The sequence below is a fragment of the Solanum stenotomum genome, chromosome 7 (genome assembly GCF_019186545.1).
Source record: "Solanum stenotomum isolate F172 chromosome 7, ASM1918654v1, whole genome shotgun sequence".
Lineage (NCBI taxonomy): Eukaryota > Viridiplantae > Streptophyta > Magnoliopsida > Solanales > Solanaceae > Solanum > Solanum stenotomum.
The window spans coordinates 32,764,433-32,783,137 of record NC_064288.1 but is presented as its reverse complement, the minus strand read 5'-3'; the positions used below and the strand labels follow the sequence as shown (position 1 = coordinate 32,783,137).

Sequence of the window (18,705 nt, the reverse complement as noted above, 5' to 3'; positions counted from 1 at the left end):
TTCTTATAGGATTGTATAAACCTATTCCTATTCTAATAGGATTGTATAAACCTATTCATATTCTAACAATACTTATTAGCTACTAATTACTATAATATTACTTTAACACTTTTTAAGAAGGCCATCAAGATCCATTTTTACAATAGTCAAAGGTCATTGTGGTTGAACTTGATGAGAAAATTAACCAATGAAAGAAATTTGGTGAAACCAGCCAAGACAAGATTTGCAACAAGCTACTTGACTTTGAAAGCTATGTACAAACAAAAGAAAAACTTGAGAATTCTAGTCCTCTCAAACGAATGGACTTCAAGTAGATTTGTAAAGGAAACTTTGGGGAAAGAAGTTGCCAACCTTCTTATTTCTGCCCACTTTTGGAATGATGTTGTTCGGGCACTTAAGTTTGTGGTCCTTTGATAGTATTGTTTTGTTTGGTAGATGGGGAAATAAACCACCAATGGCCTATATCTATGAAGCAATGGATAGAGCCAAGGAAACTATTGAGCGGGCTTTTTGTGGAGTTAAGAATTAATATAAGAAAGTGTTTGAAATTATTGATGCAAGGTGGACTGACCAACTTCATCGGCCTATGCATGTTGCAGGCCATATTTTGATCCCGGGATTGTTTTATAAAGCTCAAGAAGATGGCACTAAACATTTTGATGTGCGGACGGGTTGTTGTGCATGTGTTGAGAAGATGAACCCCAAAATAACAACACAAAATTTACTAGTCGTTGAGCTTCCTAGGTACAAAAATGCAGATGGAATGTTTGGTTGTGATCAGGCTCAAAGAGCCAAAATCTTAAGGTCACCGAGTAAGTGAGTTAATTTAGTTCGTTATACTATAGCATTACTCAAGTGATTTGACTTATTTATACTTATTAACCTTTAAATATATTTTTTTATGGTTGAATGGTTTCGCTATTTAGTAGCCAAACTCCAACCTTGCAAAAGTTTGCCATGAAAGTATTAAGTCTAATTTGTAGCTCATTCGGATGTGAGCGAAATTAGAGTGTTTGAACACGTAAGAAGAATATTTTATATTCTAATTTCCATATTATATTATTATTAGTATCCATTAGTTAATATCTACAACAGCAGATTAATTCCAAAAAGAGAAATAGGGTGGCACTATCGCGTCTCAATGATTTAGTGTACGTTAGTCAATAAGTACAATAGAATATTGAAACGTCGCTATGATGCTCATGATACCATTGATGCAATTGCCTTGGAGAATATTGATGAGTCAAATGAATGGTTAGTTGGATGCCTCGAAGATCAAGAAGATAAACTAGTATATGAGGAAGGTGATCTTACTTGGGGTATTGTTGCTACGGCAATTGTAGCTAACAAGAATATCTATGGTCTAAGGGGAATTTCTTCAAGTTCAACGGCACTTGACAAGGTCAAAGGAGTATAAACTACATCTACAAGTTCAAGTAGGACTCGAATACTAACTGATGAAGAATTTGAGGAGCAAGATGAGGAGCAATATAATCATAATGAAATGGATGTTGAACATCAAGATTTTGATAATTTTGAAGAAGAATAGACTTTTAGAGTTCTAATATTGTTTGTCAATTGTCTTATGAATTATTGAGTCATTCAAGTTCTAGACTTTGAATTGAAATATTTGTTAATATGTCATTACTGTTGACATTTTGGATATTTATAAATGCAATTAAATATTTTATGTTTTTGGTATTAATTAGCGCCTCAATTCAAAAAGGCGAGCGCCTCACCGCGAGGCGAGGCAAACCCTTGTCGCTTTTTGCTGTCCGTCTATTCCTTGAGTAGATCTGATCAATGATTAGAATGACTATTCAATTCACACAGTCTTTGCACTATTTCAAGGGATTGTGATATTGAGTATGCATACAAATTGCAAATGAAATTTTTGCAAAGGGGGATAGATGGAAGAGGGTGGACAAAACATTTAAAATAATTGAATATACTCAACATTCAAGAACTTCCAGAAAATTGTGTCAGTTCTTTTTTATATAAAGAAGAAATATGGATTAGTTACTTTGTGTATTAACAAATCAACTTTGACTTTCCTGACGGTAGAATGCACTTCGATTCTAGTAAGTGGTTCCCCTTGCCTGCGTGCAATTGGGCACATATTTACAAAATCAATTTAACAAAAGAATATACTAGAAAAGCAAATAGTCATACTTTTTATATATAAATGATAAATAAGTTCACAAAATTGTTGCCATAAAAAGAGGGAACGCAAGCGTAATATCATAAATCGCAAGAGAAATTAGTGTTAGAAAGTTGAACCTTGAGGGAGGTCTCTAAAATTATCCCTATAATTAATCTTGACACAAAATTGTACCCGAAGGTGTGGCCTAGTGGTTAATCAAGTTGGTTGAGAACTATTAGGGTTTCAGGTTCAAATCGCAGCAGCTGAGACAGAAATACTAATGATGGTTTCTTCCCATCTTTCCTAACCCTGGTAGTTGGAGTTACCTGGTACCTATTGCTAGTTGGGGTGGCAAGTTTCCCCTGTAATTAGTGAGGTGTGTGCAAGTTGGCCCTGACACCACAGTTAACAAAGAAAAAATCTTGATGCAACTTTTAAAAAATTTAATCTTGAAATGAACTCTACCATGAACTCTTGTACATCCCCTTGAATAAACATCAAACTAGTGTATACAATATCAAAGACAAAAATTCATACCAAGGTTTGTCCGGTGCAATAAGTTACTCCTTCAAATGGCTCTGCACACAAAGACAAGCAGTTATTTTAAAGACATTACATATGTAGTAAAACATTGGAAAGAAAATGTACTACAGCAAGGCTGATAAAAATTTATCCACACTAGAAACATAGAATTGTCCCAAATTATATAAACAGGTGCATCATATACTAACCTAAGAGATAATTTTTGTCATAAGTTGGTGTCCACCAGGGCCGCAGCTGCAATTCTTCATTGAAGGTCAATGATTTGGTTCCAATTTCATCTGTGAGTTCAAGAAACTGAACTCCTTCTTTCAAGCTTTCAAGAATGCCCTAAGCAATCCCAAAATGAAAATTTGTCACTGACAAATTACAGTAGAATACAATTTAAATACCCCCACCCTCGCAAGTTTTCAGTTACGGAAGCACAGTTGTGTATACCTTCCTACCTTTCAATTATTTGAATATTTCATAATACCACATCTGATAGCAAGTATCTTAAAACCAATAGCATTGAACTTGACCATAATCTCTTTTTACAGAAAATAAAAAGTAAAGAACCATAAGCGTTAATTACTAAACTGTGTTATCTATAATCAACTGAAGCTAAATTTAAAAGATAACAAAGAAAAGAGTCAAGGGGAAAGAGAAGAGTGTATGCACATTCCTCCTTTTAACCAATTGTTTCAAGTTTGACAGATCTATCTATAGTTTCACTTTATTCAATCAACAGGGCATGTGAAAGTTAGGCGAAATAGGTGTCCAATCCAACAACCCTAGGGCTAAAATGTATTTCAAAGCAATTGCAGACACAAACATGCAAACAAAGAATCGTTTAGAAGAAAAACTTAAAGTGACAAGGACAACGGTTACCTCCCCTTCTTCAATATTATTTGCTTTCTGTTTTAACTGCAGAATGGGTATTTCAATCTTTGCCATCAAATACTGGTTAGATTGTTGCAATCGCTCCTTGAACTGAACAAACTCAATAACCTAGAAAAGTTTGCAGATGAAGATTTTGTTACCATTGGGCTAGCTCATTGTATGATTACTAATTTATCGTTTCGTTCACAAAGGGAACCATTAGAATTTGAAATGATACTAAGAGAGAATCATTATGATAAGCAGTGTAGGTTTCTACACCAGAAAATAAATAATTGCTCCAACAAATACCCACTCAAGACTCACATCGCAAGAACTAAGTTGTCCAGAAACAGTTAAAATTTCTTCCTGTTAGCCTCTTTCCTCACTCACTATAACAAGAGGAAAGGTTTACAACAGTGGAAAAAAAGCAATGCGCAAAATTCGCTCAAAACTCTTAAAAACAACTTAACATTATTTTACTTTACTTACTTTGAAAGAAGATTACAGACTATACAAATAAAGGTAAGAGAATTCATGTACCATTTTAGGAAATAGGTACTTCAAAAGTTTACTGACTAGCTATCTACCTTCAGCAGGCTGACCTTCGGCTAAAAGGCTACTTCTTATATTAACGCAGGATTCCTACACTAATATAAGATGCTGGTTTCCTTCTTCTAAAGTTGAGAGCAACAGAAAGCAAAGAACAAGAGGAGTGAGACTAAGAGCCTGTTTGGCATTGTTGTTGGGAGGCCAAAAGTGCTTTTTTTTAAAGAAAAAAAGCACATTTTTTGAAAAATCAAGCTTTTGGCAAATCCTTAAAACTACTTTTAAATGGAAGCAGAAGCAGTTTTTCTGCTGTTAGGAAGAAGTTAAAAATTTTTGCTTCTTAAAAAAAGCAAAAGAGTTTTTTCAGACTAAAATATGTCTTTCATATATACATATTTACCAATACATCTCTTATTAATTAATTAGCATATCTCATAAGTTAGGTTAAGTTTCATTCAAGAATTTTATTTTTTATTTTTTATTTTTATATAATAATTTTATTTTATTTTTACTTTATATATTATTTTACGTATTATTTTACAGAATTAGAAATAAAGGTAATAACAATATTTTTGCAGGAATAGAAAAAAAATTAAGTAGAAATATTTTAAAAAAAACAATATCATTTTTAGTATGTAGTGATTTAATTTGTGATATCATTTTTAGCATGTAGTGATTTAATTTGTGATATCATTTTTCGTATTAGTGATTTAATTTGTGGAATGGTTTTTAAAATTAATTTGCTTGATATTTTTAATTATATTTAAATCACCACATGAATATTATATTAATATTTAATTTATTTATATATCTATCTATGTATAATATTAATTAGAAATTTGAATATCTACATTTTATTTAATTCAAATAAAAAATGAAATTAAAATTTTTGTAATAGAAATTTAAAATATTTCTCTCTAAAAAATAATCTTAATATTAAAAGTACATTGATACTTGCCCTTTTTCATAATTTGACTCTCAAAAACACTTTTTTAAAAAGATTAGTCAAACAATTTGCTTATCAAAAATACTTTCCAAATGAATTAGCCAAACACAAATTGCTTTTTTCAAAAGCACTTTTCTGAAAAGCTATTTTAAAAAAGTGCTTCTAAAAATAAGCAGTTTTTAGCAGCAATGTCAAACAGGCTCTAAAAGTGATGCAACACAGCACACATGTTATACCCTCCAAAATGATAGCAACTAGATTACAAGTATAAATCTATTCATTTAAACCTCATGAAAAACAGTTCCACAATTATTAAGAACTAAACTACGAACAGGTCAGCAATTAGTAGAATGCAAGACGGAAAATATCTGATATCTATCGTGTGGTATAACTTAACCTGGCCATGTTGCACTCTCGCCAACAGCATAGTCGCTTATTGACTTTCAGCAACAGCATGAATGCCAAAATATATTTATATCTGGTATTTTGACATGCATTCATAACAGGCCAAGTCGTACTCTCACCAATAGCATACAACTAGCCAAGTTGTGCTCTCATCAATCTCATCAGAACTTTGTATAAAGAGAGAGAGACACGGAGGGAAGATTTGGGATGGAAAAAAGAGAGAGCAATCTAAAGCCAAAAGGTGACAAGAAAAAAGGGACAAATTTCTAAGTCTCTAGGAAATAATTAGATTTTATCATATGACGGGTATTCCTGCATTATGCAGCAGAAGCCTGGCATCTGTTCCTCTACATATTAAGAGACAATTGATATAAAGTTATCATTCAACAGCACAGTGTACAAACAAGAATCTGCCAAGATGAAGGTTTAAGAACAGGTATGGCTTAGATTGCATGCTAGAAACTTCAGTGCATTTTTGGAACTTGGATTACAACATCAATTTGCCTTCAGAATGTTTGATAATTTATTGTTTACAACTAATGTTGGATAATTTTATAAGTATTTAGTTTCCACATTAGAAAAAAATGCGTACTCTTAAAGCTGAGATCTATTCTATTTGAACAAAAAGAACCCACCCTAACACAGCTTGAACTGGGATGGTAAATTTAGAACTGTAAACGCCAAAGGAATGATATTCGTAGGTCTCTTACTTTAGAATAACTTCGATGACGATATGCAAGAAATGTAAGATCAGCAGATTCCCTAAAGTGATCATCCATGAATCTTAAATAATCCCTCAAAATATCTGTTGAATCAGGCCACAATGGTGATGCTAACATCTGTGGCAAAATGTGGTGTGATACAGTTTCCAACAATATGTTCTTCACGTCCAGTGATTTATACCTACATAGGAAGAGAACTATTACCATATAAGACAGAGAGAAGTGTAAACAATGAAATCCCAGAGAACTGATTTCTAAAAAGACAGAAACAAAATGAAACACAAACATGTAATGAGCTGATTTCTGGGGACAAAAAGGAAACTAATTCTTACCATTCATACGCCAACGGAAGAGAATTCCAGTGAGAGTACAAATGCAACAGCAAAATCTTGTACTGCGAAACATGTCTGTCAACCATGCACCATAGATATCATACATCATAAAAAAAAAAATTAAAGAGAAGACAAGCACTTAAAAGATACAAGTATCATGAAGGATTATCAAAATTCAAATCAGCATAGTTCTATAATTATAGGATAAGGAACTGAAGTTTTTATAGCATATGAATTCAATAGCTGTAACTCTATATATGTAGAGAAGTAATAGTAAAAACTCATTACAAATTTTACAGTAAAAGAATGGTAAATTAAAGCTTCAGGCTTCCTGCAGTAGTTTAAACTTGTGCCACATGTGCAACAACAACAAAGAATAGTATGGCCTCATTCTCGGCTGCCATCCTCTCTTAATCTGCACAAACTTTCATTTTTTCAATTGGTTATCTTCAAATGCCCCCTTCCTATTTTTGTTAGCAATGGAGGGTCTCAATCAGATGATTTGGACAGCTAAGGATAATGGATCGGTCCGAGGCTTTGGAACTCAGTTAAATACTGGTGATGGTTCTGAAATCATTAATTATATGCAGATGACTCCCTTGTTATTAGTGAAGCTGAAGTGGATCAGATAAGCCATCTTAGAGCAATCCTTGTTATTTTTTAAGCTATTTCTGGCTTACATGTGAACTGGAGTTAAAGCTTCTTATTTCCAGTCAACCAAGTATCAAATTTGCAACTTCTTGCAAGCAACCTAGGATGTCAGGTGGGGATATTTCCAACAAAATATCTGGGGATGGCTTTGGGGAAAAAAAATAAGTCAGTAGAGATGAAATGAGGTTATCGAGAGAGATGATAAGAAATTGGCAAGGTGGAAAATCTAATATTTATCCATAGGTGGAAGATTGATACCTACCTATTAATTCAGTGTTGGATGCTCCCCCCACTTATATGATGTCTGTTTTCCCAATCACTAGAGGGGTAGAAAAAAAGCTCGACAAGTTGAGGAGGGAGTTTCTTGGCAAGGCAACAAAGAGAACAGAACCAGTAACCTGGTGAGATGGGATGTATCACTCTTAATAAGAGGCAAGGTGGTATGGACATTAAGAATCTGAGGCTACACAACAAACGTCCTTTGCAAAAATGGTTATGGAGGTTCAACATGAAAGATGTGGCACTGTGCAGAAATTTCATCATTCAGAAGTATTGATAGGTAAATCAGTGGATGTGATGACCCTCGGGGTCCTTTCTGTGTTTTATATGTGCTTTTCCTATTTTGCCCCTTCTCGTAGCTTTCTTTTAGCTTTTGTGTGATGTGGGGTTGGGTGCTCCCCGAGGTGTTCGGTTGAGTTTGATGCAAGTTTTGAGTTTTGGAAGCTTAATGCTTGAAAGAATTGACTCCAGTCAACATCCAGAGATTATAACGTCGGATTGGAATTAAGTCAGTTCCATCAGCTCCGGAAGGGTCATTTTGGTCTAGAGTGATGATTGGTTCGGGCTTCCGTTTAGAGTTAGTGCAATTAGGCATTTTAGCTTTTGAGTTTAGCCAAAAGTTGGTCTTGGGACAGCTTTCTTGGTAAACGTGCTCGAAATCGAATTTCATCAACATGGTTAGCTCCGAAATGCTAAATTTGGTCTAGAATGACCTGTGGTTTGGATCCTGAGGGTGTCAGAGTGAGTTTTAACTTCTTGGCATTTTGTTGTGTTTCTTTGTAAAAGTGTTGACTTAGGTCAACATTTTGATGAAATGGCCTCGGATGGCTATTTCGTCGATTCCGTTGAGTCTGAAATGTTGTTTCCAAGTGGTTTGCACTTTTGCTTTGCGTCGTTTGGACTCCGAATGAATTTCGAGGGCTTATTCAAAGTTTTGGACACTTGGCCTATTGTTTTGAAAGATTTGGTGTCTGGTGTGACGGCTTGAGCAAACTCTTGATCGTTTAAGCGATGAGCACTTGAGGGGAGAGGGTCGCTTAAGCGACCAGCCCTTGGATTTTGTGAAGGCTGCTTAAGTGACCAATTGGCCGCTTAAGCCACAAGTGGCCGCTTAAGTGAAGGGCGCCTCTTAGGCGGGCTCCACTTTTGCGAACATTTGGCCGCTTAAGCGATGTCTGCTTTTGCGAACATTTGGCCGCTTTTGCGAAGATCGCTGGGACTAAAATCCCATTCTTCCTCCCTTATTCCCAAAAAGAACCCTCTTGAGTAGGAGCTCAGCCTTGGAGGTTTTGGAGCATTTCTCGACCATTATCAACCATTCAAAAGTAGTTTTATTCATCTTCCTCTCCTCTATGCTTTTACATTTTTAATTTGTAATTCGAACTCGTTTCCGACCTCAAATTCCCTACTTTCTAAACTTTAAAATGAGGTTATTTGGCCATTTGAGGTCCGAATTGAGTCTCGTTTTCACCCATCTTTCGGGCATGTAATCCTCATTACAAGGAGGATAGTGGGACAGTTTCCTTGTAGTAATTTTGTTTCTTCAATTCGAGGGTCAAATTTTTACCCACCAATCAGAATTTTGGGTTAGAGATATGCGTACCATTGGACCCGTAATAACTTACTCTTTGTGTTCTTGATAGCTTGGCAGCAATCCAAGGCTCTTCATAAGGGAAAAGCACAAGAGTTGTAGTTCTTGTGCGATTTTCAACCTCGAGGTAGGTTATGGCTTCCTTTTCTTAGACATGGCTTAGTTAGATTGATTATATTTGGGTAGTACTTGCATGATTTAGGTTGAACCCTTATGTTGTGTTGAGCTTTATTGATACTTGGATAGTTATGGCCGTAGGTTGGATTGGTTAGCTTAAGCTTTAGTCGGAGAGGCCATAGTTTAGGTGATCCTTGTACTATGTTGCTCGGACTCTTCAAAAATGTCAACGGGTGCGTATCGGATTCCCAAAAGGTAGTGTATTTTTGGAGAATCCGACACAGGTGCAGCATCAAAAGTGAAGAGTCCGCGCAACTATGTCCTTGTATGAGTAGTATACTTAGACTCTGCTTCTAGGTGGCGTGAAACTTATGATTGTGTGGTGTTTGATTGGTTTGGCTGGTTTGATTGATGGTATGGATCCTTGAGTTGTGACTTTGGTTGTTTATTAAACTGTTGGACCTGAGGCCCTGAGCTTGGATTGGCAGGAGTTCCAGGTTAGTATTATTGTGGTGTGACGGCTATTCTTCCAATTCTATGTGTATGACATGATTTGGTTGTGATAATGCTTCTGAGGAGTTTCTACATGGTTGATTGATGGCAAAAATGACTTGGTTTGTAAAAAGGAAGTTAACCGTACTGAGTTGGAAGTCCTTGAGACTTGTTTTGAATAAAAAGTGGTAAAAAGGCCCCTTTTACTTGATTTTTCGCACCTTTCGACTGCTTTTTACACTGATGAGCTCGATGTATCATTCTGAGCGGCCCATTGGCTTAGGCTCGACCTAAAGTCTACTACTTAGATTCACATTGTTGATAAGCTCAAAGTACCATCCCGGGCGACACGTTGATACAGATATCCGGGTTTCTGGCGGATCGTGGATACATTTATCCGGGTTATTGTCTTACGGTTAAGCTTGAGCTACCATTCCTGGCGGCTCAATGTTTCTTCCAGGCTGAAGATATTTCCCTTACTTGGAGTTTTCATTGTATCATTGCATGAGTTTGCCTTTGAGTGTGTTGATTGTCTGGTTTGTGTGTAGCTTGTAGCTGATTATTGATATCATTTGCCCTCTCTCTAGTATATTCTTGCTATGCTTTAGTTTTCCCTTTTCTTGCTAGTAGCATCGTGCTTCTTTTATTTGATCTTTCTGAGCTCGTTCGGCCTATGACACCTACTGGGTACCTCGTGTTTTGGTACTCATACTGCACTTTTGCCTCTTTTTTTTCCTGATGTAGCTCCCAGTTCTAGCCACCTTCAGTGAGCATTTGGATCTCATGTGGCTGTCACAAATTTGGATTGTGGTGAACTCCTAGGTTCACAGACTAGTTGTTGTCCTTTTGTACTAACTTTCATGTTGTATTTTAGGTTAGGCAGTTCTCTCTCTCTCTCTCTATCTCTCTCTCTCTCTCTCTCTATCTCTCTCTCTATATATATATATATATACATACATATATATGACTTTCTGTTTGTAGTAGCTCTTGTATAGGTGACACCAGGTCCCGGGGATTGGTATCTTGTGTTAGTTTGTCTTTTGGTCACTTTCGGGCCTATTTTGTAGATTTTGAATCGTACTACAGATATATGACATGGCCCTTCTTTCTATATACATTATCCTTTTCTTCCGCTTTTTATTATTTATGTATTATATAAATTTTGTCTTCCGCATCTTGTTACTTGGGTTGAGGCTTGTCCACTCGGTGGGTTGTAGTGGACGCCATCATGGCCCGACTTAGGGTCATGATAATGGATCACAAATGAAGTTACAAGTGCATATGGCACTAGCGTCCGGAGTTCAATAAGAAATCAGTGGAAGGATTTTTGGGGAAAAGTAGAGAATGTAGTGGGATCTAGGAGGATCAATGGAATGGTGTTAACAACTTGAAGTCTACCTTCCCTATTCTATATATATTAAGCCTTCAAAAGCATGCTAAGATAGAAAAAGTTATGGAGTCAACAAAGTTGGGATTTGAATTTCAGAAGAGCTCTCAAGGACTAGAAAATTGAGAGTCTTGCCTTAATGCTTCAATTTTTGCATACTTCTAGTGGTATTTGAATTGCCTACATGCTTTAATTTGAATCCTGAAAGATACCTGTATTGGCCTTGGAAGATCATTTGCAAAGCTAAAGTTCCGGTAAAGATATCATGTTTTGTTGGTTGGTGGTAAGTGTAAAGGTATGGCACATGGGCCTAACTAACCCCAAAATTTAGCTCATGAGAAGAGAATTGTCAAAGTCCATATAAGCAAACCACCAGTCCATTCCCCAACTAATGTGGGACTGATACCCACTCTTACATGCCCCTTCACGCCCACGCCTAATTGGGACGTGGACCGGGATCCCAAACGGGGATGAACCTGGCTCTAAAACCATGAAAAGGTATGGCACATGGGCCTAACTCAACCCCATAAAGCTAGCTCATGAGAGGAGGATTGTCCAAATCCATATTAGCAGACCATCCGTCCATTTTCCAACCAACGTGGGACTTTTACCCACTCTAATAGTAAGGAAAGCATGTCTAACTCAAGATAAGTTACAAAGCAGAGGACTTCAAATTTGTTCAAGATGTTTATTATGTAGTCAAGAAGGTAAAATAATGAGCATTTTTCCCTACACTGCAAGACAACTACAAATATGTGGAACATTTTCTTTAGTATATTGGAGTTCAAATGGGTCAAGCCTAGCTTTACACTAGAGCTTTTGAGCATTTGGAACAATGTGGAGAGGAGAAACACTGAAGAGGACGGGTGGCAGATAATTCCTACTAGCATTTAATGGATAGTCTGGAAAAAGAGGAAATCAAAACGTTTTGAAAATACTAGCAATGCCATCCCGAAGTTTAGGATAAATTGTCTTAGTTTATTCTTCTTCTTTTGGTGAAAGCAGAATTTGTAGGGGGGGGGGAGGGAATAGGACAATTAGTAGATAGAACTGGCAATGCATAAGCTTGAAAGTTTTTTGGATAAGAGATCCCTTATACTATTGAATGTTTGTAAGTTTGACAACTCACTATCTTTTTGGAAGCTGAATTTTGTTTATATTAATACAAATGGTTACCTAATCAAGAAAAAGAACCTAAGATCTTTTTTGGGAAAAAGATTCAAAATATATATGAACTTTGACCGAAATCGTTGTAACAATCCCAAACTTTGGGCAGGGACTATTACCACCATGCACTATTTAATAGTGTATTTTAAAGATATATAAGCGTCCATGTGGACTTCATAAATATTGTATCATTATAAATAGTAACTTGTCCACGTGGGCACATATATATTTTTAAAATACATTATTAAATAATGCAGGGGGTAATAGGTCCTGCCCAAAGTTTCATAGAAGTCTATCGCACACTTTCGCAACTCTCTGTTCCAATTACATGACACTCTTTCCATTCTAGAGAGTCCCAAGATGTTCAATACCATTCCATTTCCACACAACTTCGAGTACTTTCAACAATGTAATTCATTAAACTATCCAATCTGCAAACTTGGATATAATGTTTTCTCTAGGGGTGTCTAATGGGCTGCTTAGGCTGAATTTGAAAATGTCAAAATGGATTGAGTTAATAAATGGGCGGATCAATAACCCGCTTAAATGTTATTTGGGATGAAGCAGGTTGGACTAAAATGAGCTTTAAAAGGGGTTACTATATGCCGATGCAGTCAAAAACAACAAATGGACCACAAGAGAAATGAATGCGGCTAAAACCCACAGACAAGGAAATTCTTTGGCAATCTCTGACGAGGCAGGCAGAACCCAATATGAGTTACTGAATAGGTGTGTGGTTGGCAGTCTACCAGAGGAAATCCCAAATGTCATCTTGTCGGAGATTCGCCAATGGTCAACGAGTACTTGGAAGCATCTTCATGGTGTCACCATCTATGAGATGGGTCGGAATCAGTTTCTTTTTGAACTACCCACAAAGAAGGATGCCGACCATATCGTGAAAGGAACCTGGTTTTGGAAGAAACACAAATTCCAACTCAACTGGTGGCCGTCGACGTCAAATGCGATAACACAGAATCTGAAGCAAGTGTGGATCAGGTTGGTAGGATTACCATTACAGTTCTGGTCCCAAAAGATTCTCCAAGAAATAGGCGATCTTTGCGGTGGATGGATTCAGACAGAGGAGGAAACTGAGCTTCGAAATCATCTTAAATGGGCAAGACTGAAGGTAAAAGGAGATGAGATATCAGTACCGAAGGTGGTGGAGCTGAAACATGACGGAAAGATTTTCAGGATCCAAGTTTGGATCGAAGCTCCGGCGAGAGTTTTAACTTAAGGTCCAAGAGAAAACCTAATATTTGTACAACGGTTTATAGAGAAACCCTACAACAAAAGAAGAGGGGGAGGTTTGGTCTACATAGAGGTGACAGGGCATGTGGGATCCTCTGAGTCCCAAGGAAATTTGAATTACACAGCTGTCCAAAACTTGAGAATCCACACGTGAAGAAGTAGTGGGGACAGGAGCACATGGGGCTTCACATGATCTCAACTTAAATGAAGGCAAGGTCAAAAGAAAGGTTTTGAAAATTTTGAGTTAGGACCCGATGGCCCAATGGGTAAATAGGTTTGGAAAGGCTTTTGTAATTAAAAGCCTAGGAGACCCTTCTGAAGCAAATCAGATTATCATCAATACTTTTCCTCAACAAAACAGTGGAGAAAAGCAGGTCCTTTCCTCAATCAACCTCGACACAAGCGAAGAAGGTGGTGAGGAGGAACTTCAATTTGAGGGCCCAATTGACGAAGATGCCATGTCAATAATACATATTGACGACAGAGGAGATTTAATCAAACAAGTAGATAGAGGAAGGAAAGAAATTGGGGCACTAAATATAGAAGAAGCTATCCCACTGAATTCAACAGATTTAACTGACAGCATGGATCCAGATAATCACTCAAATGTCTCCTTTTGGGTTCGACAGAATGTTCTCAAATTGGCTGAAGAATTTGGGGTACATTTTAACGGCTCTGAGGAGTTAGCTGAGGAATTGTTCATGAAGATAGATGGGAAGAGGCAAAACCCCATCGAAGTAGTGAAGGCTCTGATTTTGTTGACTCCCAAAAGTAATGGATCAAAAAAACTTAAGAGGTTGGAATCTGGAAACAATTTTTTCAGCCACGGCACGAGAAGCAGGGGGGGACATACCATTGTCCAATTTAATGAAGGTTAACATCATATCTTGGAACGTGAGAGGTCTCAATGATGCCAGGAAGAGACTCCTAATTAAAAGTTTGTTACACAATTGGAAAGCTGATGTTTCTTCTTTCAGGAGACGAAATTTCAAGGGGATATAAGGGAGATCATTAAAGATTTATGGTCGAACAGATGGGTGAAGTATGTGCAACTAGAAGCTAATGGCACAAGAGGGGGCATAATTCTAATGTGGAATAGCAGACTGTGGGATGGGGAAATATGCGAGACAGGTACATACTGTATAACTTGTAAATTTGTGGGCAAAACTCGGGACTTCAGTTGGCATATGATAGGAGTTTACGCTCCAAACAGTACATTAGAAAGAGAGGAGGTCTGGTGGGAACTAGGGGCTGTAAGAGGACTTTTCACAGGTCCTTGGGTGGTGGTGGGAGATTTTAACACCGTTAGATTTCCTTCAGAAAAGAAGAACTGTTCAAGATATAATAAAGCCATGATGGATTTTTCAGAGTTCATCGAGGATATGGAGCTAGTGGACTTACAATTAGCAGGGAACAAGTATACTTGGAAGAAAGGGGAAGGCCATGATGTTGCAGCCAGACTAGACAGATTTTTGATTTCTGAAGCATGGGAAAACTCTTTTAGGAACATCAAGCAATCAGTCCTACATAGAGTAACATCAGATCAGTCCCCTAATTCTTGAATGTGGAATTTGGGAGAGATCAAATTCTTTCTTCAAATTTGAGAACTGGTGGCTGCAGACAGAAAATTTCAAGGAGAAAGTAAATTTATGATGGGAATCTCACCATTGCAGAGGCAGACCAGATTATATTTTAGCTGACAAACTAAAATATTTGAAAGGTAAGCTAAAAGAGTGGAGTAGGACTAGCCAAGGCAACTTGGGACTACAAAAACAGAGTATCCTAAGTCAGTTGACAGAGCTTGAGGTAATACAAGACCAGAGACAGTTATCTGATGATGAGATTGTTAGACTAGAATAGGTATATGTTGGTGTTTTTTTAAAAGTGGGGCAGCACAAAAAGATTAAAATGTCTCTCAATGGTTGAAATGACTTTCAATAGCTTTCAATAATTTTATTAAGCATTGAGGGGCTTTAAATAGCTAACATAAAACATATAATCTGCATAATTTAAAATTTAAACAACCTAAAATATCTCAACAACATAAACAAACTAACTAAAATTCAAAATTCAAATTTATTCAAACCAAATAACTTATTTTGCTAAAAGTTACTGCAGTAACTAAAAGCAAACTTCAACAGTATACACAATCCTACATAGTATAGGAATAGTTTATAGTCTCCTATTTGGTAAGGAATTGTATTATAGTGTCTATAAATAGGGTTCTCTATGTAATAATTAAAACAACAATTCAATAATATTCTTCTCCAATATTTCTCACATGGTATCAGAGCAATTGTGGAAAAAAAAAAATCACAATGTGCAATTTTTCCGGTAACCTAGTGGCTGTCCGGTAATTAATTTTTCTTTTTTTGAAACTTGGTAATGTCCGGTAATTAATTTTTTCCATCACTATTTTTCAAAAATTAACACCACCACTAGGTGCGGAACTTCCCGGCGAGAAAACCCCAGTCATACCCGCCGGAAACAAGTGCCACACGCGCCGTCATGTGCCGTCGAAAAAATTTCTCCAGCGAGTTTTCAGATCCACGCGCCAGCGCGTGAGCCCTGTTCCAGCCAGTTTTTCGACAAAAAAAATTTTCTATCTATCTAGGTCGCCTCTTCATTCCGAGGCTGCCCATATAATTTTTTCCTGATTCCGACCAATATTTGGCGATCAGATCTACTTTTCCGGCAACATCCTATTTCTTTTCCAGATTCCAAAGAAAAAAAAATTCCAAATTTTTGGCTACTCATTACAGTTTTTTTTTATTATTCTTATTATTATTTTTTGGCTACATATTCTAATATCACAACATGTCTTTCGGGATTGATACTTTTGGCTCCAAGAATATCGGAATTGGAAGTTCAAGCCCTATGATCACTTCAGAACCGTTAATAGGAAGCTCAAACTATTTAGCTTGGGATTCCTCAGTTGAGTTGTGGTGCAAGGGTCAAGGTGTCCAAGATCACTTCACGAACATTGCTTGGGTGGAAGATGCAAAAGCCAAAGCACAATGGGTGAAGGTTGATGCACAATTATGTAGTCTCCTATGGCGATTTATTGATTCCAAGTTGATGCCCTTGTTCCATCCATTCCAAACATGTTATTCAGTTTGGCAAAACGCTCATGCTTTATACACTAATGACATATCCCGATTCTATGATGTGATATCTCGTCTGACCAACTTAAAGAAACAAGATTCAGATATGTCCACCTACTTGGGACAAGTACAGGCAGTCATGGAGGAATTTGAACATTGATGCCAGTTACCACGGACATGCAAAAACAACAAGAGCACAGACAGACATTGTTTCTAGTTCTTACACTTGTTGGACTTCCTACTGACCATGATTCAGTGCGTGATCAGATTTTAGCTAGTCCTACAATTCCTACAGTTGATGAATTATTCTCTCGTCTACTTCGTCTTGCCGCGCCTCCCAGCCACAAAGTAGTTTCATCACCGACCATTGACTCATCTGCTCTCACATCTCAAACCATAGAAAAACGAGCATATCCATCTATGGAGAATCGACGAGGAGGGGGTCGTTTTGGAAAACCTTGATCCAAGTGTAGTTATTGTCATAAGTCTGGACACACTCGTGACATATGTCATAATTTGCACGGTCCACTATCCAGTTATGATCTTGTTGTTATAAAGGAATATAATGAGTTCCTTCGTAATCGTGCAAGTAAGCAGACATCTCCATAAGAAGCATTTGTTGCTCCGCCTGATCGACCATCCCATAATGCTCATATTGCTCAATCAGAATATGATGAGTTTTTTCAATATCGAGCAAGTAAGCAAACGTCTCCACAAGTAGCTTCGGTTGTTCAACATGATGTTGCGGGTAATTCTTTTGCTTGTGTTTCACAGTCTAATACTCATGGATCATGGGTTATGGACTCGGGCGCTTCTGATCATATTTCTGGTAACAAATCACTTCTGTCAGATATTGTTTATTCACAATCTCTTCCTGCTATTACTTTGGCCAATGGGATACAAACAAAACCAAAAGGGGTTGGAAAAGCCACACTTTTGTCTTCTGTCACTCTGTTCTTTATGTCCCTGGTTCTCCTTTTAAACTGGTATATGTTAGTCGTTTGACACGTGCCCTACATTGCAGTATAACCTTTTTGATGATTTTTTTTCTCATGCAGGACCGCAGTACGAGACAGACGATTGGCATAGGACATGAATCACAAGGCCTTTACTATCTTACCTCTTCAAATTCCTTCACAACATGCTCCGTTACAGATCCTTCGGACCTCATTCACAAACGCTTGGGACATCCGAGTCTATCCAAACTGCAACAGATAGTGCTTAGTTTATCCAAATTAGATTGTGAGTCGTGTCAACTTGGGAAACACACTCGTGCCACATTTTCACGTGGTACTGAGGGTCGTCCAGAGTCTATTTTTTCATTAGTTCATTCTGATATTTGGGGTCCTAGTAGAGTCAGTTCCACCTTAGGATTTCATTATTTTGTTAGCTTCATTGATGATTATTCGAGATGTACTTGGGTTTTCTTAATGAAAGATCGTTCTGAGTTATTTTCTATATTCAAAAGTTTCTTTGCTGAAATACAAAATCAGTTTGGTGTTTCTATTCGTACTTTTCGTAGTGATAATGCCTTAGAATACCTTAGAATACTTATCATCACAGTTTCAAGAGTTTATGTCTCACCAAGGAATTATTCACCAAACATTTTGTCTATACACTCCTCAACAAAATGGTGTAGCAGAAAGAAAGAATAGGCATCTCATTGAGACTGCTCGCACTCTCCTCGTTGAATCTCATGTTCTGCTGCATTTTTGGGGTGATGCAGTCCTTTCATCTTGTTATTTAATTAATAAAATGCCCTCATCTTCTATTCAGAAGCAGGTTCCACATTCCATACTGTATCCTCAGTCACATCGCTATTCTATCCCTCCTTGTGTATTTGGGAGCACATGCTTTGTTCATAACTTAGCCCCAAGAAAAGATAAATTAGCCCCTCGTGCTCTTAAATGTGCCTTTCTTGGTTACTCTCGAGTTCAAAAAAGGTATCGTTGCTATTCACATGATCTCCGCCGATATCTTATGTCTGCCGATGTAACATTCTTTGAATCTCAACCTTACTACACATCTTCTGATCATCTTGATGTCTCTGAGGTCTTACCCATACCTCAAGTCTTGCTTGTACCGACTTTTGAGGGACCTACGGTTACTTCTCCATCTCCAGTTGGAGTGCCACCACTCCTAACTTATCATCGGCGTCCACGTTCAACAATAGT

At 37.2% G+C, this 18,705-nt stretch overlaps 2 protein-coding genes across 3 annotated transcripts in view; one reads left to right on the top strand and one right to left on the bottom strand.

The window, feature by feature from the left end:
• The window catches only part of LOC125870224 (uncharacterized), a 1,100,495-nt gene that overhangs the window by 797,421 nt on the left and 284,369 nt on the right, over positions 1-18,705 (top strand). The gene's annotated exons all lie outside the window — the stretch shown is intronic.
• LOC125870212 (N-terminal acetyltransferase B complex auxiliary subunit NAA25) overlaps positions 1-18,705 on the bottom strand; it is a 65,852-nt gene that overhangs the window by 8,179 nt on the left and 38,968 nt on the right. For both annotated transcript variants that reach the window (XM_049550587.1, XM_049550588.1), the window contains exons 12-16: positions 6,496-6,570; positions 6,152-6,344; positions 3,554-3,673; positions 2,875-3,013; positions 2,681-2,721 (exon numbers count right to left, since the gene is read on the bottom strand). In XM_049550587.1, the coding sequence (XP_049406544.1) occupies positions 2,681-2,721; positions 2,875-3,013; positions 3,554-3,673; positions 6,152-6,344; positions 6,496-6,570 (568 nt within the window). The remainder of the gene's footprint in view (positions 1-2,680; positions 2,722-2,874; positions 3,014-3,553; positions 3,674-6,151; positions 6,345-6,495; positions 6,571-18,705) is intronic.